Genomic DNA, 24640 nt, shown 5'->3' on the forward strand with positions numbered 1-24640 from the left:
TGCCCTGTAAACTTTCACTCAATACACAATAAAAACCTTAAAAAAAAAAAAAATTAAAAATAAAGTGACCAAAAAAAAAAAAAAATGATGGCAAATTTAGGGTAATTCCAGACAAACAGAAATTAAAAGAACTAGTAAAAACTAGACCAATGTTACAAAAATTACTAAAGGGAGTTATTTGGACAGAGAACTAAAAACAACAGCCAACAACCTGAGATTAATATCTATGACACCACCACCAAGAACTTAATCTAGATACAAAAGTTCCCAAAGTAAAACAATACAGAAAACAGGGAACTAGAAATATCCGTTTGTAACAAACAAACAAACAAACAAACAAAAAAAACCCGCAAAATAAAATAGTGTATCTATAGAACTTTCAAATGAAGAAACTAAGTAGATTTTAAGAATGAAGTAAAATAAATAAAAATAAACCTAACTGTAATCCTAAAACTAGATTAAGCATTACTCCCTAAGGCCAACCCCTATCCCTCCCCAAACACTAACCCCTGTCTTAACCATAACTCTAACGTTAAACGAAGTCCTAGACTCAGCATATACCTGCTCATACTAATTCTAACTTTACTCTTATCAATCCCCCAAAATTATAAATAAGTAAATGTTCTTTTTGTTAGGTGCTGTGGAATCAGTTCTGACTCATAGCAACCCTGTATAGGATTTCTGAAGAGCAGCTGATAGATTTGAACTTCCGACTTGTGGTTTGTAAGTCCAGTGCTGATCCTACAGCTCCATGACAGGAGCCCAATAGTATAAAATAAGTGTGCATTGGATTTGAAATGAAAACAAAACCAGGCTAATTGTGACTCCTGTGGACTATTTTTGCCTTGGACTAGCACCAGAGTCCCTGTGTGGTGCAAACTGTTAACACATTTGACTACTAACCAAAAGGTTAGAGAATTGAGTCTACTCAGAGGGATTTTGGAAGGAAAACCAGGTCATCTACATTTAAAAACCAGCCACTGAAAATATTATGGAGCATTGTTCTACTTTGGTCACCTGGATGTCCACTGGTTTTGGTTTCATTGTGCAAAGATGAGTTGTCCTTATTTCTAAACGTGAGCTCACTTACCACAAAAATATAACTTCTTGGATTTTGTTCGTACTAACTAAAAAGACTATTTCTAATTTGGTTGGTAAAATTTTCCTGTGGCAATGAAGGATTAGCACTGGATTGCTAACCGCAAGTTCAGCTGTTCAAACCTACCAACTGCTCCTTGGAAACCCTACATAGGGTTGCTATACATCTGACTTAGCAGCACTTAATAACAACAACCTGAATGTTGTCCCAGAAGAAGTGCAATCCAGCTTCATCCTGTCTGTGAACAGCCTCTCACTGGCTTCCTAGAGGAATTTGACCAGGCCTTCTCAGAGCCGTTCATGTGCCAAAATATATATTGACATGATCAATCACAATAGATTTTAAGTGTTTAAAGTCAAATATATGCTTTTAAAAATAAGTACTCAAGTTGACTAATAAAAAACTATAGTGTCTGGATGCTGGCAGATTTGCTTTAAATAAATCACAGAGAAATTTTTCTTTTTAAAATTTTGCACTGAAGCAAGGAAATTCAAAAGAGAAAAACACTATCTTCTAATATGTTTTCTTACTTTCATGGTATGGAATAACAGCAACTTGCACCCGAGTTAAATAGTTATGCTAAGAAACTCTGGCAATCTAGCTAGGCAAGCATGTTTAGATTAAAATTAAATCAAGTGTGTGTCCTGTGCCCCTAATGTCCATGGATTTAATTTGGAGAAGGGTGAGAATAGCATGAGATGTGTTGACGTGATCAACTGCAGGTGTGGGCCAACTATATAGAGTGAACTTCATGCTGTGGAGAGGGAGACGCTGTCTTATTCATTCTGTTCAGACAGGAGACATCACTACCTCCAGCATATTCTGAGCAGTAGCAAAAGACCTCATTTAAGAACTGTACCAAAAGGTTGGCTTGATTCACAAGGTGGGCAGTTCAAACGCACCAGCCACTTCTCGGAAACCCTAAACTGAGTTGCTATGGGTCTGAACCAACGCGACAACACTGAACACCACCATCAATAAAGCATTCAAACGCAAAGGTGTCATTTTGAAGGCTAGGGTGTACCTGACCCAAGCCATGGTATTTATTACCTCAGTTGCATGTGAAAGCTGGACATGGAATAAGAAAAATCAGAGAATTGCTACATGTAAATTATAGTGTTGGTGAAAAATATTCAATTTATACCATAAAGAACTAGAAAAACAAGCAAATCTGTCTTGGAAGAAAATCCTCAGAAGCAAGTATGTGAGATTTTATCTCACATACTGCAGACATGTTATCAGGAGGAACCTCTCCCTGGAGCAGGGCATTGTTGTTGTTAAGTGCCGTCGAATCAGTTCTGACTCATAGTGACTCTGTACAAGGTTACTGAGGAGCTTCTGGTGAGTTTGAACCACCAACCTTGCGGTTCAAACTGACCTTGAGGTCAAGTGCATTATCCCACAGCGCCACACCAGAATTCCAGGCTTGGTGAAGAAGAGGAAGACCCTCCAGGAGATGGATTAACACAGTGGCTTCAACAATGGGCTCACACATAGGGAAGATTTGTGAGGATGGCAGCACAAGGCAGGGCAGGGTTTCCTTCTGTTGTATAGGGTTGCTATGAGTCGAAACTGACTCCGGTACCTAAGAACTGCAGAAAGACTAACCAACAGGCTACAATCTTTACAGAAGCAGATTGTCCTTTCTGTTTTCCACGGAGTGGCTGGTGGGTTTAAATGACATTTCAGGTCAGCCTCCATATTGTTGAACCCTTTATACTCTCAAAATAACATTTATTCTTGAATAAGATTTCTTTTGTGTTAAGTGATTATAATTATTTCAATATCTGGGTATCTTTAAGGAAGATGACTAAGTGGATAAGATGGGATGGCTTGATAACTCAATAATTTCCAAAAAGACAGTAGTATATTTACTAAGAATGAGCATTGTTAATTAATTTGAATAGAGGACTTCCTGTATGTTTAAGGCTCTGATGTTTTGAATACTTCTCTACCAATAAAATGAAGGATAGAATGGATTTACTTAGAAGGAATGAATAACCAAGAAAGAGAAAATTAATTATTGACACATAGGGCTCATTGTGGATTGAACTGTATGCCCCCAAAATAAGTGCTGTAAATCTTGTGTAGCACTGTAGAAAAAAAGCACTAGACTGTAAGGTCAGTTTGAACCACAAAGTCGGTGGTTCAAATTTACCAGCTGCTTCTTGGAAACCCATATAGGGTCCCTATGAGTCCTATATAGGAAGGCATATGAAAGGCAGTTAACAACATTCCTGTTATAATCCCATTTAGAAATGGATTTTGTCATGTTAAATCCATGTAAAACCCATGTGTGTCTTAAATCAATGTCTTTTGAGCAACAAAAGAGCAGATTAAGCAAACAAGCAAGCACAAGCAGAGGGGAAGATACATGTCCCATGATCCAACGTCCTTCCCCTAGAGTTGACAGACAGAAAGCCTTCCTCCAGAGTGGGTGCCCCAAATTCAGACTTCCAGCCTCCAAAACTGTGGGAAAGGAACCCTGGTGGGTCAGTGGTTAAAAGCTTGGCTGTTAACGGAAAGGTCTGTGGTTTCAAATGACCAACCTTGAGAGAAAGCTGTCGAAGTCTGCTTCTGTAAAGATTACAGTTTGGGAAGTACTATGGGGTTAGTTCTACTCTGTCCTAGAGAGTTGCTATGAGTCGGAATCAATTTGATAGCAACAGATTTGATTTTGGTAGTTGGATTGAGGTTTCATTGAGTTGGATTGAGGGTCATTTTGTTTTTCCTTCTCCTCAAAGTGTAAAAATAGAGAATTACAATAGTGGTCAAATTCTTGCCTTCCATTAGGGAGACCTGGGTTTGATTCCCAGTCAGTGCACCTTCTCCACAGCCACCACCATTCTGTTGTTAGGGGCTTTCATGCCGCTATGGTGCTGAACAGTAGAGCTTCCAGACTAATATAGATGAGGAAGAAAGATTTAGCATTCTAGTTGAAAATACTCCAATAAAAACCCTATGGATTACAATCCACTTTGGAATGGCACAGGACTGGGCAGTGTTTCCTTTGGTTGTGCCTGGATTCTATGGCAGCTAGCAACACTACCAATGGAATATACTACTGTTCTTGATAGTTCAGTCAATGTGCCAAGCTTTTTAAGACATTGTCTGGTTCAATGTCTCAACCACAATCTGGAACTGGCATTTAAACCTGCAGAACTTGAGACATTGAAGTCTAAGAAATTTATCAGGTGTAAAACAACAAAGCCCACACATCTTCTCTCCCATGTCCACGCACCAAAAATAATCAACACATAAAATGGCCTTTAAAGAGGGGATATAGGCAACTTACTAAAACATAACAAAATAGACTTATACTAATAACTGAGTTCATTAAGACTGTGAAGTGCTGCAGCTGTCCACCCTATGATTAGCTGGACTACTGAAGAATTAACTAGCTTGGATTTTTGTTTTTTGTTATTACTGAGTTTTGTTTTCCCAAGATAGGGAAATGTAGTCTATTAGAATTGTGAAGGACATCCTTCAAAAGTGGAAATTATATATTTAAACTGTCAAGAGTTTGGAATGCTGTTCTACAAAGTGATATATACCAGGATAAGTCAAAAATTATTCCTACTAGGGTTCCAGTTCATACATACACAGGTTTATTCTAAACAAAGTGTTTAAACATGTTTTAAAATGTATGGGTGACTACAGACAAGTTCTCTCAGTAATACACTTAAGTGTCACTTGGGTGGTTTCAAAAACAAGATCCAATCAAAACAGTGACTTCCAAGGGGATCTGCTGAGCCAGTTAAATTCAAGCCAGAGAAGTCAGCTCTGAAAATTATGGTGACTGTTTTCCAACTCTCCAGTTGGGGAATGAAGATCAAAGACTACAGTCTTCAATATGGATCACATCTCAATGGAAAGAAAACAAAAATCTTCATAACTGGACAATAATATCAAATAATATCAAATTAAATGGAGAAAAGATTGAAGGTGTTAAAGACTTCATTTGGTTTGGATCCACAATCAACACTCATGGAAACAGCAGTCAAGAAATCAAGTGATGTTTTGCATTAGAAATCTGCTGCATAAGACCTCTTTATTCAAGAGCAAAGAGGTAAGTTTAAGGATTAAGGTCTGCCTGAACCAAGTCATGGTATTTTAGTTACCTCATATACATGTGAAATTTGGACAATAAGGAAGACCATAAAAGAAACGATGCATTTGAATTATGTATGATGTTGGAGGAGAATGTTAAAAGTACCATGGACTGCCAGAAGAACAAATGGATTTTAAAGCAACTGCAGCCAGAATGCTCATTAGAAGTCAGGATGGCCAGATTGTGAGGGTGGTGCAAAACCAGTCAATGTTTCATTCTGTTATACATACAGGCTCACTATGAGTTGGAACTGATTCGATGTGACCTAACACAAAAAAAGGGATAATCTTGGTAGATTTTCTCCAAGGATACAGGACAATCACAGGGGCTTAGGAAGAAGTTTTAAGAATTTGAAAACTGAATTGGTGAGAAAAAGGTGAGGAAAGTTGCACAGAGGATTTTTTTTTTTTTTTTTTCTGTCAGGACAATGCATCTGCTCATTCTTCAAGGGCAGCCAAGTGCTGTCATATGAGAATTGTCTCGAGAAATTTTACCTCATCCCCCCTACAACCCTCATCTTTCCCCTTCAGGCTTCTGTTGCTAAAATTCAAAGAACACTTCAAAGGAACACGATCTGAGTCCTTCGTGGATGCCAAACTGTCATTTTGAGGTGGTGTCAATTGAAGCGTGCAGAATTCTTCAGTGAAGGGTTAGAAAGAGAAATGCCACCTTCAGAAGTGTATGTTGTTGTTAAGTGCCGTCGAGTCAATTCTGACCCACAGCAACCCTGTATAGGGTTTCTGAGGAGAAGCTGGTGAGCTTGAACCACCAACCTTGCAGTTCAAATGGCTTTACAGTCTGGTGAATTAACTCACAATGCCACACCAGGACTCCTCAGAAGTGTATAGAAACCTTTATTAAATAAAAATGTCAAAATGTGATATTTCCTTTATCTAGGTCAGTATTTTTGTCTAATAAAGATTTCTATGATTTTGTAGCAATATTTCTTTTACTTACCGTCGTATATGAAGTAATTAGGATAGGGGACATCATGAGTCTGAATCAACTCAGTAATAACTGGTTTGATGAGGCATCAGTAATTCAGTGACTCTTAATTTCCCTGCAGGAGGCCCAGGTTCTATTCCTGACCAATGCAACTCAAGCATAGCCACCACTTCTATAGTGGAGACTTGCATGTTAGCATAACATTGAACAGGTTTCAAGGGAGTTTCCAGACTGAGACAGACTAGGCAATCTACTTCCCAAAATTAGCCCATGGAAACCCCATAAATCACAATGGTCCGATTGCAAACCAATCATGGGATGATGTGGGACTGGCCAGCGTTACATTCTGTTGTGGCATTTCCGTAAAGTTGGAAGTTAATTCTAAGGCATGAACATCAACAACAGTGGTACAGTGTGAGCAAGAAGGTAATTCTAAGGAGAAACATTCTGAATCAAATCATATGGCAAAGCTCTAAGAGTGATTGGATGAAATTTTAAAAATATATATTAAAAACCAATTTGCCTTTTTGTAACCTCTTTTCACAAAGGGAGGGACATTTCTTAGTGGAAAGGCTTGAAGGTGGTCAAGTGACAAGGCTATTGTGGTTAATATTGCTTTACCCCAGTTGACCAAGAATTATCTGAGGTTTTCAATTAGTAAAAGACCAGTAACAATTATATAGGTGCATTCCATAGATTGTAGTGCTGCAGGATCAGCACTGAACTGAGGACCACAAGATTGGCAATTTAAACCCACCAGCTACTCCTCAGAAACCCTACACAGGGTTGCTACGAGTCAAAAGCGACTTGAAGGCACTAACAACTTGCACAATAGATGTGAAAACTTCTTTGCAATTCACAACCTACAGGATACTAAAGAATTTTTTTTTTTAACCCACACTTGAAGAAGTTCTAAAAGATGAAGCAATTTATTCAAGACCATACACGGTATCCACGTCAAAACCCAAACTTGAGCCCAGGTATGTTGTCTCTAAATGCAGCGCTCTTTCCACACCATGCTGTGTGGTACTTCTGTTTTGACTTTCTCATTCATTGGGAATGACCTTTTATCTAAATACTTACTGCACTCAGGCAGTTCTTGTCCTCTTCCATCTCAACATCTTGGTCATCTCCTTTGTTTCCCTTCCTTCTCTTACTCTGCCTTGTAACTTGCCCTCTTGCCCACATAGCATTAATACTGATGTTGCTTTGAAAGGATCTGTAATTAATTTTCAGAGGATTGCCAGGGGAAATGAATCTGAGTGGATCCCAGGCCTATTTGTGGTCACTAAACATAGGTATAAAAGCAGAACTGAGTCCAAACTCAGATGGTTTTTGCAGACAGATGAAATCTTTTACATACAAATGCAGGTTTTTTTGTTTGTTTTTTTTAAATATGCTTTGAGAATTCCTAGAAGACAGCAGGCAGTTCACAAAAGACTTTAAATTTTATTGTGCAATAGCACCATCCAGCTGTCAAAGCAAATCTAAGAGATATCCAGCAGTTTCTGGAGCCCAGATCGCACAAAGCTGCTCTTCAGGGCTGCTAAGTGCTGTCTCTGACACAGTGAAAACGGCAGAAATACTCATAATATCGGAGTCCGTCAGTGAAAAGTGTTCCTTTGTTTACAACTAGAAAGTAAAAAGCAGTTATCTCTTCTCTAGTCTCCTTTTCAGAGTGAAGCATGGAACACAAGGTACATCTCTCTTCTTTCTCCTTCTCCTTGTGTCCCTCCACCTTCTTTTTCAAAATAAGAACCAAAAAACAAAAACCAAGTGCCATTGAGTCAGTTCCAACTCATAGACACCCTGTATAGGGTTTCAAGGGCTGTAAGTCTTTACAGGAGCAAACAGCCTCACTTGGGTTTGAACTGCTGCCCTTGCAGTTAGCAGACTCTACAGAGCCACCAGCAGAAGGTAGAAAATTAAAGAGTGCACTTAGAGGACTTTATTTTCCTACTTTTACCACATCTGGCTGTGAATGCTGCTCCCAGTGCACACAAATGAATGCCACACTAGAGACATGAGGAAGGAGAAAAAGTGAAGGGACTACTGGCAGGAGCTGCTAGATAGGTTTCACAGAGCTTCCAGGTTACAGCGGAGAAGTTGGTGAATGCCTATAAGATGAGCTCAGAAAACTGCGAGTGTGGCAGGAAATTTCTGTATGTCTCTCTCATTGAAATCTAAGATCCTTGAGGACCGGAGCTGGGTTTTATGCGTCCAAAATGAAACTCCTTTGCCACTTCCCTTTAGAAGTTCCCCCAAATCTTAGAGGACCTTGTAAAGGAGTTTGGTAAGGCTCTTGGATATTATACAGAGGCAATGGACAAGTATTGGGAACTTTTAGCTGGGGAATTATAACATGTGCATTTAGAAAGATCAGCTTGGCACAGGACAGAGAAGAAATTGGACAAGGACAGGCATCAATGTGGGAGAACAGTTGAACAGTTGCCATAATCTAGGATCATTGTAATAACCTCGAATCAACGCCTCCTGAATTGTTTCTCTAAACACAAACTATACTTGACACCTTCACAGTTTTGTTTTTTAAATGTACGCAAGAATGTCTAACAGTATTCCAGGCCCTTCCTAATATGAACCCATTCTCCTCTTCTAGATTTCTTTCTCCTGCTCCCTCCTTCAAGTGACCTGACTTCAGTCACTGAGGAATGCTCCCACAAATGCTGTGTACTTAGGCTCTTCATGATTATCAATGTTACTTACCCTCATATACACTTGATATGATTGCATGTTCCCTTGTAGGATAGCAAACTTTGCTGAGAGACACAGTGTTGATTTACTCATCTATGTGCCTCCACATTGTTAAGTCTAGCACTTTGCACATTATAGGTGGTTGGCAAATATTTGTTGAACTTAAATAGCTGTAATAGCAGTACTTGAGTTCATTTAGTGTTTATTTAGTGCCAGAAACCATAAATAAAAACCCTGTCAACTTAATTATAATAAAAGATAAAACTACACAGGAAAAAAAAAATCAAAAGCATATTTAAAAGACAAACTTGGAATGTAATGGACAGAGCACACATGACAAAGAGATAATTTCTTTAATATGTTGAATCTCTCAAACCATTAACACCCACTATCCTCAAAAGCAGCAAAGGAAATTAACACACCTGTTCCACTTTGTTTCACTCATCAGATTCCTGCTGTTGTTGTTGTTATGTGCCATCAAGTCGACACTGACTCATAGTGATGAAAACTATGCACAGCAGAACGAAACACTGACCGATCCTGGGCCAACCTCACTACTGTTGCCACGCTTAAGTCCATCAATGCTGCCACTTGGCCAACCCATCTTGTTAGGAGTCTTCCTCTTTTTCTCTGACCCTCTCCGCCTTACCAAACACGATATCCTTCTCCAGAAACTGGAACCTTCTGACAATATGTCTGAATTACGAGAGACAAAGTTTGGCCTCCAAGGAGCACTCTGGCTGCACTTCTTCCAAAACAGATCTATTGGTTCTTTTGGCAGCCCATGGCACTTTCAATATTCTCCTCCAACACCATAACTCAAAAGCATCAATTCTTCTCCAGTCTTCCTTATTCACTGTCCAGCTTTCGCAAGCATATGAGGTTACTGAAAATACCATGCTTGGGTCAGGCACACCTTAGTCCTCAAGCTGACATCTTTGCTCTTCAACACTTTAAAAAGGTCTTGTGCAGAAGATTTGCCTAATGCAATGCGTCATTTGATTTCTTGACTGCTGCTTCCATGAGTGTTGCGTTGATCCAAGAAGAATGAAGTCCTTGACAACTTCAATCTTTTTTCCATTGATAAGAATGTTGTTTATTGGTCCAGTGGTGAGGAGTTTTGTTTTCTTTACATTTAAGATGTAATCCATAGCGAAGACTATACTCTTTGATCTTCATCAGTAAATGTCTTAAGTTCTCTTCACTTTCAGCAAGCAAGGTTGTATCATCTGCATATCACAGGTTGTTAATGAGTCTTCCTCCAATCCTGATGCCATGTTTTTCTTCATATAACCCAGCTTCTTGGATTATTTGCTCAGCATACAGGTTGAATAAGTATGGTGAAAGACTACAACCTTGTCACACAACTTTCTTCATTTTAAAACATTCAGTGTTCCCATGCTCTGTTCGAACAACTGCTTCTTGGTCCAGGTACAGATTCCTCAGAAGTACAATTAAGTGTTCCAGAATACTCATACTTCGCAATGTTGTCCATAGCTTTTCAGGATCCACACAATTAAAAGCCTTTGCATAGTCAATAAAGCACAGGTAAGCATGTTTCTGATATTCTCTGCTTTTAACAAAGATTCATCGGATCAGCAATGATATCCCTTGTTTCACGGCCTCTTCTGAATCTGGCTTGAACCTCTGGAAGTTCTCTGTCAATGTATGCTTGCAGCCGTTTCTGTATTACCTTTAGCAAAACTTTATTCACTTGAGATATCAAAGAGATTGTCCGATGATTTCTGCATTCCATTGGGTCACCTCTCTTTGGAATGGACACAAATACAGATCTCGTCCAATCATTCAACCAGATAGTTGTCTTCCAAATTTCTTGGCAGAGATGAGTGAGTGTCTCCTGTGCCACCTCACTTTCTTGAAAGATTTCAATTTTTATTCCATCAATTCCTGGTGCCTTGGTCTTTGCCAATTCCTTCAATGCACCTTGGACTTCCTTCTTCAGTATCATTGGCTCTTGATCATATGCTACCTCTCATCAGATTAATAAAGATGAAACAGTCTCAAAGTATGCACTAGGTCTGACCGTGAGAGGCAAAAACATTCAGGCTTTGTTCAATATTGGTGAGGTCCTCTTGGAAGGATGGTTTGTCAGTAGGTGTGGCGCTGTGGGTTAATACGCTGGACTGAAAAGTTGTTTGAACCACAAGGTCAGGGGTTTAAGCTCACCAGCCGCTCCTTGGAAACCCTATACAGGGTTGCTATGGGTCAGAACCGACTTGACAGCACTTAACAATAACAACATACAATTTAAAGGAGACCTAGTATAGTGCTGTAGGATAAGCACTAGACTGCTAACTGCAAGGTCAGTGGCTCAAGCCCACCAGCCACTCCTCAGAAACCCTATACAGGGTTGCTGTGAGTCAGAACCAACTTGATGGCAGTTAACAACATAAAATTTTAAATGCAGAAACCTTAAACCTAGAAATTCCACTTTTAGAAATTTATCATAGAGATAAAATCATGCATGGGCAATTACCCATGTATGAAGATAGTTGTCACAATCTTGTTCCATCAACCGGAAATGGGTGAAATAAACCATACAATGGCAAAATGGAGTAATTCTATGATCACTGATAGGGAATTATCCCAAACATGGTACCCTGTAACTCCTGTGCTATGATGCTCCCTTTGTGCAAAACAAACATACACTGATATGCTTGTATGGTGGCTGTCTGCCGTGGAGTCGGTTCCGACTTGAAACCTCAGGGTTCCCAAGGCTGTAAATCTTTACAGGAGCAGAACTCATCTTTCTCTTGCAGAACAGCTGGTAGTTTCAAACTGCTGACCTTGCAGTTCGCAGCCCGATTCGTAACCACTACGCTACCAGAGTGTATATGTACAGGAAATTCTACACTGGTGACTTCTGGGGCTGATCTATTATACCTATACCCTTTACATTGCTTGGACTTGCATGTTTTTAATGCATTCCCCAAACATGCATATTTGCTGTTCATTTATTACACGCTAGGAGTTCTGGTGTGGTGCTGAGGGTTACTGCGCTGGACTGCAAGGTCTGTTTGAATTGCAATGTCAGCAGTTCAAGTGCACCAAATGCTCCTTAGAAACCTTATACAGGGTTGTTATGTGTCAGAACTGACTCAAGGGCACTTAAGAATAACATGCCCTTGTGGCACTTTGTTAGGTATTGGGCTTGTGGGTTAAGCATTGGACTGCTGACTCCAAGTTTGATGGTTCAAACCCACCAGCCACTGTACAGGAGAAAAATGTAATCTTGGAAATTCTATGTAAAGTTGGAATGGACTCAATGGCAGTGGATTTGGGTGGAGGGGAGGAGGTTGGAGAAGTATACCATGAAGTATAACCATGAGTGGTATTTTTATGAATGTAAGCTCCTCCAGGAGCTTACAGGGAGTACAGTAGCTTTGTAGGATAAGCACTAGACTGTGAACCACAAAGTTAGTGGTTCAAGCCCACCAGTCACTTTGCAGGAGAAAGAGGCTTTCTGCTCCTGCAAAGATTTACTGACTTGGAAACCCTATACAGGGTTGCTATGAGTTGGAAATGACTCAACGGAGATGACATGTAGGTCAAGTTAATACTCAAAAGAATTGCTTTTACTTGCTAGACACAGTGCACCCCTTTCCCCCATCCCCTTGGGATAAGATACCTCTAAAAGGAGATGCTTCCTACAAGAGAGTACTGCATATGTACACATTACAACAGTCACTTTCTACAGAGTTGGTTAGTTGATGATTGAAACTGAAGAGTTACCTAACTTCAAAATGTATCATGGTATCCACCACCATCCTAACATAAATAATTTATGAATTAACTGCACATCTCTCAAACTAGAATCTTGAGAGAAAAAAATATAATATGGGCAAATTTAACAATGGTGATAAGGTAAACTTCTGGGCTTTGTCCTTCAAGAGTGGTGTAATGAGATCTTGAATGACCAGGTTGTAAGACTGTACTGAAATTATCAGACTAGGCATAAAAAAAAACAAACAATAACTTAGGAAATGTGAAGACAAATTTAGAATTGTATAGTTTGCCTGGATGGAGCCATATAGGATAAGATAAAAATATATGCTAAGGATTTGTTGACTAAAATTTCCAAAACAATTTCACTTCATAGAAAACGCATTTATAGAAACCAGTCATCAAAGAGTTATGCCATTACTACAAAGTTATAAAAATCAGGACAATGTGGTGCTGGCAAAAGGCTAAACATATATGAGAGTAAAGTCAAAATACGTGTAAGTGGAAAAGTACTGCTACAAAACATAGAAGGAAGCCTTTAATAAACAAAAATATCAAAAGGTGAAGCTATTTTTTCTCCACATGTCCTCCATCTAGGGTTATATAAACTCCTGAAGGCAGTGTTTTCATTTCTCTAACCCTTTCCTGGAACCCTAGCGTGGTGCTGTGGGTTAAGGTGCTGGACTGCAAAGTAGGTTGGAACTACAAGGTCAGCGGTTCAAGCTCACCAGCCACTCCTCCGAAACCCTACACCAGGTCATTATGGGTCACAACCTACTCAACAGCCCTTAACAACCCTCTTCCAAATTATTCTGTACTCTTGGATTTATACATCAAAATAACAGTTTTGGCATCCTCAAGGGACTCAAATCATGTTTTTTTTAAATGTCTGTGGAACAAAAAAGAAATCTGAAAGGGAAAGTAGGGATTTAGGACAGATGGGATATGGTTTCTCAATGAAATTCTCATAGGACAGCCCTTGCTACCCTTGAAAGAATGAGAAGGTGCATTGTCATGATGGAAAAATATTTCTTAGCACAACTTTTCTGAACTTTCATCATCAATGCAGTTTCCAAGTGTCTTAAAACTTCTTCCTATAAAGCCCAGTGATTGTCTGTGCCCTTAGAGAAAATCTATCAAGATAACCCCTTTGAAATACTCACCATACCTTTCTGAGCTGACCTCTCCATAAAGGACAACATCAAGAAAATGAAAATGCAATCCATGGGATGGGAGAAAAATATTGCAAGTAATAAAAAGCCACATATCTAGTGTATGTATAGAAAATTCCTACCACTCAGTAATAAAAAGGCAAATAACTCAAATTGAAAAATGGGCAAAGACTCTAGATAGGCATTTCACCAAAGACAACAAATAAATGACAATACACATGAGAGGATGATGATCATCTTCAGACACGAGGGGACTTTAAAAAGTTGATAGAAAATGTAATTAAATGAGATCCTTCCACAAACTTTCTGAAGCCACCTCGTATGAAAGAAATGCAAATCACAATGATACCAGCTCACGCCACATACTTCAGGACCGTTATAATCAAAGACAGATGATAACAAGTGCGGGTGAGCTTGAGTAGAAATTGACATCTCCAGACACTGCTGATGGGATTGTAAAATGGTGCAGCTACTTTGGAAAAGTTTGGCAGTTGCTCATAATGTTCAATATAACCCAGCAAGCCTGTCTTGTTATGTATCCAAAACCAAATGACTATCTACAGAAAGGTTCAAGAAGCCACATTATTCATGACAGGCCCCAAGTGGCAACAACCCAAATGTCTAGCAACTAAAACAAACAAAATGTGGTATATTCACACAATGGAATGTTAATCAACAATAAAATGGACTTAAGTACTGATACATGCTACAACACAGATGAATCTTTAAGATTACACTAAGTGAAACAATGACTACATATTATATGACCTCATTTATATAAATGTCCAGACTTGATAGAAACATCAGTGGTTACTAACAGTTGGGGGCAATTATGGAAAAAATGGGTAGTGATGCTAATGGCCAGTTTCTTTTTGAGGTGATGAAAACGTTCCTGATTGTGGTGTCGGTTGCACACACACAAGAATACATTAAATTGTACAGTTTAAGTAGGTGATTTATATCATATGTGAATTTCATTTAACAATCAAGGTCATATGGCTGGGTTTTGGACTTGGATCAAAAGATGGATAGTTTGTTGTCAGCAGCTGTTAAAAACAATGTGCTTGATCCAGAAGCAGCAAGAATTGGGTCAGATGAGAAGAACACAGGCATTTGCTTTCATTGATTAATCTAATGCATATTAAATTTTATTAAATATCTCTATAAAACTATTCTGTAAATGAGACAAACCATATGAAAAAAAGGCAGTACGTATTAGGGGAACTGCTACAAGGTCCACTTTGGTCACTATACCGAATAGTCTTGTTTTAGAATGTAGCCTAAAGTTCTAGACTCATTCTAGTGTTGAGTTCACCCGATGAATGCTCATATTCTTCCTTTCTATGCCCCATTTTATCCTATGAATAAAAATTCTATTTCTAACTAATTCAATTTCATTTTTTCCCATTACCATGGTTCAGGAACTGAAGTTGCAGCTTCAGAAAATTATCCATGCTTATAAATTTTACTTATGGAATCCTTTAAGCTTTTCCTTAAAGAAAAAAGAAAGAAACCAGTTGGTTTACATGGCATTTATCTAAGACAACCTTCCTATCCCCCTGCTTTCCCTCCCGGCCAATATACTAACCTTATTTAAACAAAGGTAAGTGAGAATCAGTTCTCTGAAGGCTACGGATTTTGAAAGCCTAGGATTTGAGTCCACCAAGGCACACTGATGTGGCTCTGTAAGATTAAACACTGGTTTGCTAACTGCAAGATCGGTAGTTCAACCCACTAGCCACTCCTTGGAAACCCTATGTAGGGTCGCTATGAGTCGGAACCGACTCAAAGGCACCTAACAACAACAACAACATATTCTATTTCCAAGCTGCAACTGTCTATAGACTATTTTCCAAATTTGATTCAAGCTTTCCTCCCATCATAATGCTGCTCACATTATTCTCTGCCTTATTAACAGTACCCTCCTCCCACTATCATTAGGGTTTTATCTAAATCTTACTTTTCTTTTAAGACTAAGAAGACAAGCTCAACTCATGTAGACTTCCCTAACACTAATGTACATCCAGGAAGTAATGTAATGCAGTACTACAAAACAGGTAGTAGTGGCAGACCATCCCCAAAGCACTCAGAGCAAATGCAAAGGACAGTGCTAACCCTGTCTCCCCCAGTCGAAGGTACTGCTATCTAGGGAAGGTCTGTGAGACCTTAAAAGAGGACAACAATTAGTACAAATATTCATCCGCTTCACAGTTATATAAACAATTTTAATATATACTCAGTAGGGCATTTTCCCCATTGCTCTCAAGATTTCATTTCTTTCAGCTGCTGTAGGCATAGACGGCTTCACTCCATTCTGTCTTCTCTGGATCATGACAGAATTCTGCATGTAGGTATAAAATAAAATACATTTCAAAGAGCAAACCAAAGTCAGTTTTGAATCAAAATCAAAATTATTTGCCATTAATTTGTTATTGCTACCTAAAAATGACATCCTATAATCAAGCTGAAGAACAAAAGACCTAATTCTAGGACTCCAAATAAGTGTTTCCAAAGTATTAATAAGCAAATATACATGATTATTTCCATAGGAATATGTTAACAGTAACTGGGAATGAGCTATATACTACTAGAAAAGCTATAGTCTACTAGAAAAGCTACTGAAGAATTGCTACATCAAACCAGTATTCAATTTAGCACTAGGAAAGGAAGTAGCTGAATCCAGTGTGTAGAAAAACCATAATTATGTACCAATGTCTCAGGAAAAAACGAGACCATTAACTACAATGGGTGACAATGGAAGGGGAGGAAGCAAAGGTGATGTGCTATGGTTGAGAAAGTTACATGGTTTTTTCATCTCTGGAAAACTAAAATTATAACAAGATTGTTTTAGGGTTAGAGGGACTTACATACCAAGAAAGATCTAACTATAGCAGAACTACATTCTTATATCCTACAATAGAATGAGGTTGCTAATAAAGCTCTCAAGGATCCTTTAGGGCTAAAGGATAAAGTTGAAACATTAAGTTTCCCTATAGTCACACCAGGAGTCCTGGTGTGGTACTGTGGGTTAATGCGCCAGACTACAAAGCCATTTGTTTGAACTGCAAGGTCAGAGGTTCAAACTCACCAGCTGCTCCTTGGAAACCCTACACAGCATTGCTATGGGTCAGAATCGACTCGACGGCACTCAACAACAACATTCAACGGACTTCTGGTGTGGCACTGTAGGACCAGCACAGGACTGGAAACCATAAAGTCGACAGTTCAAACCCACCAGCTGCTCCTTGGAAACTCTACACAAGGTTGCTGTAAGTCAGAACCAACTCAACGGCACTTAACAACAACATAGTCACTCAGCAAGGAAGTACTGTGGGTATTGATTACTTTCAGCCTTCAGTTTCAGGTCTAAGAGATGTGGTTTTACAAAACCATAAAGCTCAACAAGCTAGACTTACCCAGAATTTCCGGCAGTTTTTGTACTTCAAGAAGTATGTGGAACACCTTTCTCTGTCATAGTTATTTTCATCCATACATCTGGTAGAAGCATCAGATTCCTTTAATACATAAAATAGCTATCACTTAAGAGTTGGAATGAGAACTAAAAAAAAAAGAAGAAGAAAAAAAAAAATCAAAAAACCTTCTGAAACTACATTCCTTCCAGAGATGGTGGTGAAATGCTGTGAGGTCACTTCTGAGTCAAAGTGACCCTATATAGGGTTTCGAAGGCTGTCAATTTTACAGGAGCAGAAAGCCTATCCTTGTCCTACAGAGCTGCTGGTGGCTTCAACCTGCTGACCTTGTGGTTAGCAACCTAAGGTGTAACCCACTACACTACCAGGCCTCATTGTTTCAACAGGTGTTGTTGTTAAGTGCTGTCGAGCCAGTTCCAACTCACAGCAACCCAGTATATGGTTTCCAAGGAGTGACTGGTGGAATTGAACCAATGACCTTGCAGTCTAGTGCTTATCCTACAGCGTCACGTCTGGACACTAATAAAAATGGAAATATCTCCCGGTCCTCATTCTGCTCAGGCCAGCTGTCTTGTAGGTCAGTTTTCTAAATATTGAATTGTAGTTACTTGTGCTAAGGCATCTATCGAGATCATTTAAATAAGTAACCACCTAACAAACTGAGGCAAGGTGCAATACGCTCAAAGTCACTGCTGCACACCTAAATGAGAGGTCAATCTCCTAATTCACAGCTCAGTTCTCCTGCTTTCCAGTCACTCTGCCCTGAATGTCTAACCTTAAGACTGTTAAGGAAATTTCAGGTAAATCACTAATAACTGGTCTACAGCAAAGCGACTTAAATTAACATCATTCATCACAATGCACATTGGCTATCTTTCACCCCATTATATAAGTAAATACATTACAATGCAAATAATTTCAATAGATATGATTAATATTACTTCAAAACCAAAGTGAGCAACAAAGAACTGTTAAATTCAAAGGAGGGCAGCTGCTGTGGGGAATTAAATCTCAGCTGTTTTAACAGGAATGATACTGCATCACAAACTTCAATGATGCTGAGAGATTATACAGGGACACTTTAGCTAAAGGGGAAAGCGATTTGGTTTCACAGATTTAAGAAACATGGTCTATCGACACAGACTTCCTTAAAAAAGCTATTGAACACTAATCTAATATACAGAGCAAAACTAAATTGCTATACTAAATATTTAATGACTGCATCTACTTGGAAGATGCATACAGAATTAGGGAGTATAATTTCTATACCATCAGTTTAACATTAGGAGTCCTTATGTGGTGCTGTAGGATAAGCAATGGACTAAAAATTGCAAGGATGACAGTTCAAACCCACCAGCCACTCCTTGGAAACCCTACACAGGGTCGCTATAAGTTGGAATTGACTTGACAGCACTGCAACAACAGTTTGAACATTATTCAAAGCTCACAAAGCCACAAGTTAGTGCTGCAGGTCATGTCAAACAAATGCCAATAAAAGCTTACTATTATAATAAAAGGACTCCTGGTGTGGTGCTGTAGGATCACCACTGGATTGCGAACCACAAGGTCGGCAGTTCAAACCCACCAGTTGCTCTTCAGAAACCCTGTATCTGAGTTGGAACCAACTTGACATCACTCAACAATAACAACATTATAACAAAGCATCTTGTTTATATGATACATTTGTGAAAGCCAAGGAACCCTGGTGATACACTGGGTTGCTAACCACAAGGTTGATGGTTCAAACCCACTAGTTGCTCTACAGGAGAAAGATGAAACTATCTGCTCCAGTAAAGATTTATAGTCTGGGAAACCCTATGGGAGCCATTCTACCCTGTCCTAAAGGTAGCTATGGGTAGGAATCAACGTGATGGGTGCGGATTGGGGAGGGGGGAGGGGCGGGTTGTTGTTGTTCTTTCATTTTTTGTATTTGTGAGAACCTTTAAGTTTTCAATCAAGTGATTCTGCTACCAGCCCATTATTCTCAGTTGTTGTTGTTATATGCCGTGGAGTCAGTTCTGACTCACAGTGTCCCTGCACAGCACAGGGTTTCCAAGGCTGTAAATCTCTATGGGAGCAGAAAGCCTCATCTTTCTCCCGTGGAACAGCTGGTAGTTTCGAACTGCTGACCTTAAGGTTCGCAGCCCGATTCATAACCACTATGCTACCAGAGCTCCTTATTATTCTCAGTAAGTTCGTCTTAATGACATGAGGAAATTATTGCATTAACAAGTAAACTTCAGTGGCAGTTTTAAAACGTCCCTTCTAATTTTCCACGTTTGGACTAAAGATTTTCCTCAGTGCTACATATGCCGGACTAATATCATAGTGACAACTAACCACATGCATATTATATAAATGAAGGAAACTAAGGAAGAGATTAATCTTTTGCTGTTAGCTAAATTTGAATACCAAAACATACCCTAGTGAAATAGATATGCTGGCCAGGAATGGTTTTTTTTGTACAAACTTACGTTTATTCAGCAACTACAAAAAGTAGATGCACAAATATTGGAAGGTTGTTTTTCCACCTACCAACATGCAAGGATTTATGTCAGGATCTCTCAGCTTCCGCGTTACCACGGGCATGCTAGTAGTCTTCTTATTCTGCAGGTAAAGGTCAGAAAGAAGTTACAGAGTAGACAAGAGAAAATAAATCTTATTAGTTTAATTGCTGCTGTTGTTTAGTGACATTGAGTTGGTTCATTAGCCCCAGAGATATCTGAAAAATTAATTTTGGCATAATGATTATCTAGTGAAGAATTCCATATATCTTTTGAGAATACAGATTCGGGCATGTTTTTCATTTGTATTGCTCATGGTGTCTCAAAACAAAAATCATGTTTCAGACATCTACTGAAAGCTGACTAGAATGTTCAGTTAAAAAACACTGCAATTTATACTTATTTCTAAAGTTCAAGCAACTAAATGTACTAACAAATCTAAAAATAGAGTAGTCTCTTGTTAAGTGCCGTCCAGTCTATTTTGACCCATAGTGACCCTGTATAGGGTTTCCGAGGAGCAGCTGGTGAGCTTGAACAGCCGACCTTGCAGTTCAAACAGATTTGCAGTCTGGCGCATTAACCCACAGCGCCACACCAGGATTCCTATTTAATGTTAGGGAGTATAATAATGTTAAGGGCCGTTGCATCAGTTCCAACTCATAGCAACCCTGTATAGGATTTCTGAGGAGCAGCTGGTGGGTTTGAACCGCCAACCTTGTGGTTCACAGTTAAGCACACAAAGCAAGTATGAGTGATTTAGTACAGCCCAACTTTAGTAAAACATATATCATGTAAAGTACCTGAGGGTCTACTCTGTGGCCAGCATGTGGTGGACAATATGCCAAAAAGCCAAGCAACTGCTAATTGACATTTTGAAAAGCCAATGCTGTGTTTTGTTTTGAAGTTAGAACTTTCATTCCAATGGTATCTTCTACCTTCTACTTCTGTGGGAATGCTACTGCAGTTCAATATTCTTCCAACTAAAACCTTAGAAATACAGTTCTGTAAAAGTCTTTACTGATTAAAGATAATCATTAAATGCCATCTAATTATACTATTATAAGGCGCTCTGGTAGCGTAGTGGTTACGAATCGGGCTGCAAACCGCAAAGGTCCATGGGAGAAAGATGAGGCGTTCTGCTCCTGTAAAGATTTACAGCCTTGGAAACCCTGTACAGGGTCGCTATGAGTCAGAACCGACTCCATGGCACACAACAACAATAATTATACTATGTTGAGTCATATTACCCCAGGACAACTGATTTTTATAATAGAATCAATTGGAATTTTCCTATTTCTTTAAAGAAAAGTCATAGAAATAAATCATACCAAAGTGATTTGTTTTTTTAATACATACTATTATTTTATTGTTATTAGGTGCCATCGAGTTGGCTCCAACTCAGTGACCCTATATAGAACAGAATGAAACACTGTCTAGTCCTGCACCATCCTCAAATTTGTTGTCATGCCTGAGAGCCTATCACTCTGTCAATCCATTTCATTGAGGGTCTTCCTCTTTAAGACTTACCCTCTACTTTACCAAGGACTGATCCTTCCTGATAACATGTCCAAAGTACAAGAGACAAAGTCTTGCTATCATCACTTCTACAAATGCACACACATACATGAGGGCCCTTCAAAAAAGTTTGGGGGAAAATGGAATTAAAAGATTATGAAATTTTTCCACAAACTTTTTAAACCTCCTCATATACAGTATAGTATATTATTGATGAACCAACCACTTACAAACATTTTATTATGCTTTATACTAAGCTTAAGGATACAAGGTAAGTAGTTCAAACCCACCAGCTACTCCTTGGAAATCCTATATAGGGTAGCTGTGAGTTGGAATCAAATTGATGGCACTTAAGAACAACAAGCTTCAGGAGCTAATTTAGCTTGCACTCCTGAATCCTGTTCTATTAAAACATGTAGTATGACAACAGAACTCCACTGACTGATGTACTATGGTTGCTGTTGTTAAGTGCCATCAAGTCACAGCAACCCTATAGAGTTTCTAAGGAGCAGCTGGTGGGTTGGAACCGCTGACCTTTCAGTTAGTAGTCCAGTGCTTGTCCTATGGCACCACACCAGAACTCCAAAGAATGCATCAGTAACAAGAGTCCTGTTGGGGAGCTGTAGGATAATGCACTGGACCACCAGGTGGACTGAACTGCAAGGTCAGCAGTTCAAATCCACTAGCTGCTCCTCAGAAATCTCATACAGGGTAACTACGAGTTGGAGTTGACTCAATGACACTTAACAACAACAACTTAGTAACAAGACAGAGGCTGAACTTTTATATCAAATTGTTTTTACATTCCCTGCCCAAGATTGGTCATCAAAAAATATGCTTATAGAAATAAAGTGTGTTCAGGAAAAATAATCAAACTCTATTAGTTACTAAAAAGTGGAGGTATTCTCAATGAAGAGTCACCTAGACCACTTTCTGCTAGGGAAATGAAGGTCCAGGCTAAAGAATAATGGAAACGGGTTGGTTCATTCTGGTGTCCTTTATTTTTAGTACCCACTAAGTCATCATTCTATTTTATGATTTTCACTGGACACAACACGTGAATATATCTGTTGCTGTTGTTATTTGCTGTCGAGTTGGTTCTGACTCATTGCAATCCTATGTACAACAGAACAAAAACACGGCCCGGTCCTACATCATCCTTACAGTTGTTGTTACACTTGAGACCATTGCTGCCGCCACTGAGCCAATCCACCTCATTAGGAGGTCTTGCTCTTTTTAGACTATTCTCAACTTCATCAAACATGATGTCCTTCTCCAGGGACTGGTCCCTCCTGATAACATGTCCTAAACATAAGAGACACAAACTCACTATCCTGGACACTAAGGAGCATTCTGGCGGTACTATTTCCAGGAAAGAAATACCTAGCTAATATATTCTGACAAAGAGGAAGTTCAAGATGCTATCCAATTGAGTCTACCTTTCCTAAACACATTCCTTTTCTGAATAATTCTTTTCACAGACTTGACTTCTTCTTAAGAGAGATGATGGCACTAGTAAATTCACAGCATTCTTTTTACATCATTCCTGTAATACGAAAACACAACTATGCTTAGCGCTTCATATTTCTGTATATAATCTCAACAATAATCACATGCAGACAAAAATGAAGTGGCGTGCTTTACATGAAAATGTTTACTCTGTACTTTATCATCAGGCAGGAATTTTAAAAAGATAAAACCTAGCAATATTACATAGGATTCCTGGTGCGGCATTGTAGGATAAGCACTGGAGTTTGAACCACAAGGTCGGCAGTTCAAACCCACTAGCTGCTCCTCAAAAACCTTACACATGGTCACTATGAGTCAGAATGATTCCATGGCATGACTCCATGGCACTACCAGCATGAGGTTTATAACATGAATTTATTCATATTTCATTTCCTTTCTCTTTTTGATTCTAAATACAAGTCAATCTGAGTTTGGGTTTCTGAATGTCATCCCCTTGGCATGGATTTTTCATGTACTAACTGGTGTGGCACTGTGGGTTAATGCACCAGACCACAAAGCTGTTTGAACTGTTAGGTCAGCAGTTCAAGCTCACCAGCTGCTTTTTGGAAACCCTATACAGGGTTGCTATGGGTCGGAATCGACTTGACAGCACTTGACAACAACAACAACGCATAAATGTCAATTTGAAGTGAGGAGCGGGCTGAAATCAAGATAGAGTGTTCTCCTAAAGAGGCCTATCTACTTACTTTTCTTGAAGGTACTAAACAAATGTTATAAGGACCTGCCTGCTTGCAGAGAGTAGCCAGAAAGAAAAACCAAACAAAAAGATTTCAGAAGGGGCTGCACACTGATGAAGAACCACAGCACATTTGAGGGATAACTCTAATACCCACTCGAAAGGGCAAACTGCTTAAGAGGTTAGTTTTGTTTTTTTTTTTAATTTCTCTATCCAATTGCTCATGTCTGCACCCACCAACTAACTTTAAAAGAGAATCAGGGAGAGAAAGGTTACTGAACACGTTCATGCCCACAAGCTGGTCAGAGCAGAGGCAGGGTCTGTGGCACTGATAAAACACAGATGCACCTATCCGGGAGCTGACAGACACCACAGGAGAACCTACCGCTGGGTGTGGAGAAGCAGGGTGCAAGAAATCGAGATCTCCCCAATACCGGAGGGGTTCCTCTAGTCGACTGGCGAGGCCGGACAGAAGCAAATCCTGGTTGTCTAGCTGCTCTCCGTGATGCTGCCTGGCCGTGTCTAAGTCGTGGATGGAAGACACAGGTGAACACACCTGATTCGGGTTTGGACGGTGCCGGGAGGTGCAGGAACAAGTTAAACTGGCAGAGACTGGGAGTGGGGGCGGGGGAGGCGATTCCTCTTCGAAGGCTGGAACCAAGTAGATTGAAGTAAGAGTTTGTGTTGCCCGGAGAACAGGGTCACCTTTCTGCCCATAAGCTCTAAATGTCCCATCTCAGGGAGTGCGGGGAGGAGGGGGGATATGAGAGACGGGAAGGGACCCGGCAACGGCGAGATCCAGTGTGGCCGACTTATCAACGCAGACTCCGGCCTTGCGGCGACGCAGGTAAGTCTCTCTCTCCCGTATCACCGCAGCCGCTGCAAAGGGAGGGCGAGGGGACCACTCACCTTAGTAGTAGCTCAGTCAGGGCCCAGCAGTCTCCAGCTCCAAACACGTCAGTGGCTCACGCAGCAGAGCCTTAAGTAGCGCGCATCCGAACTTGCTGTCCCCGCTGCCCGGCGACCGTTCGACCAATCGGCTTGCGTTGCCGATAGACTGACAGCTGCGCTGGGCCTTAGGCAGTGGGGGCGGGCACGGCTGGCCCCGCCCCCGGTCCGCGAGGAGAAAGCCGAAAGGGGGGCGGGCGGAGCGGCGTGCGCAGTCCCGCCCCTTCCCCCGCCCCACCGCGCCCCCCGCCCC

General features: G+C 39.9%; 1 protein-coding gene across 1 annotated transcript; it reads right to left on the reverse strand.

The window, feature by feature from the left end:
* Nucleotides 1-16019: 16019 nt before the first annotated feature.
* CHCHD7 (coiled-coil-helix-coiled-coil-helix domain containing 7) lies at nt 16020-19815 on the reverse strand. Its single transcript, XM_006877287.1, has 3 exons — nt 19750-19815; nt 17200-17298; nt 16020-16124 (listed from the first exon to the last, which is right to left on the reverse strand). The coding sequence occupies exons 1-3, from the start codon at nt 19801-19803 to the stop codon at nt 16020-16022; spliced, it is 258 nt and encodes an 85-aa protein (XP_006877349.1). The 5' UTR covers nt 19804-19815.
* Between the last annotated feature and the right edge of the window lie 4825 nt (nt 19816-24640).

Source organism: Chrysochloris asiatica, unplaced genomic scaffold (assembly GCF_000296735.1).
Source record: "Chrysochloris asiatica unplaced genomic scaffold, ChrAsi1.0 scaffold00458, whole genome shotgun sequence".
Lineage (NCBI taxonomy): Eukaryota > Metazoa > Chordata > Mammalia > Afrosoricida > Chrysochloridae > Chrysochloris > Chrysochloris asiatica.

Bases quoted from the DNA above. Each gene is read 5' to 3' on its own strand.
- CHCHD7 (XM_006877287.1), bottom strand. From the start codon at position 19,803: ATGCCCGTGGTAACGCGGAAGCTGAGAGATCCTGACATAAATCCTTGC. The intron at 17,299-19,749 runs GTAGGTGGAAAA...TATGTATTAAAG, and splicing joins ACATAAATCCTTGCATGTTG to GAATCTGATGCTTCTACCAG. The intron at 16,125-17,199 runs GTAAGTCTAGCT...ACCTACATGCAG, and splicing joins AAAACTGCCGGAAATTCTGG to AATTCTGTCATGATCCAGAG.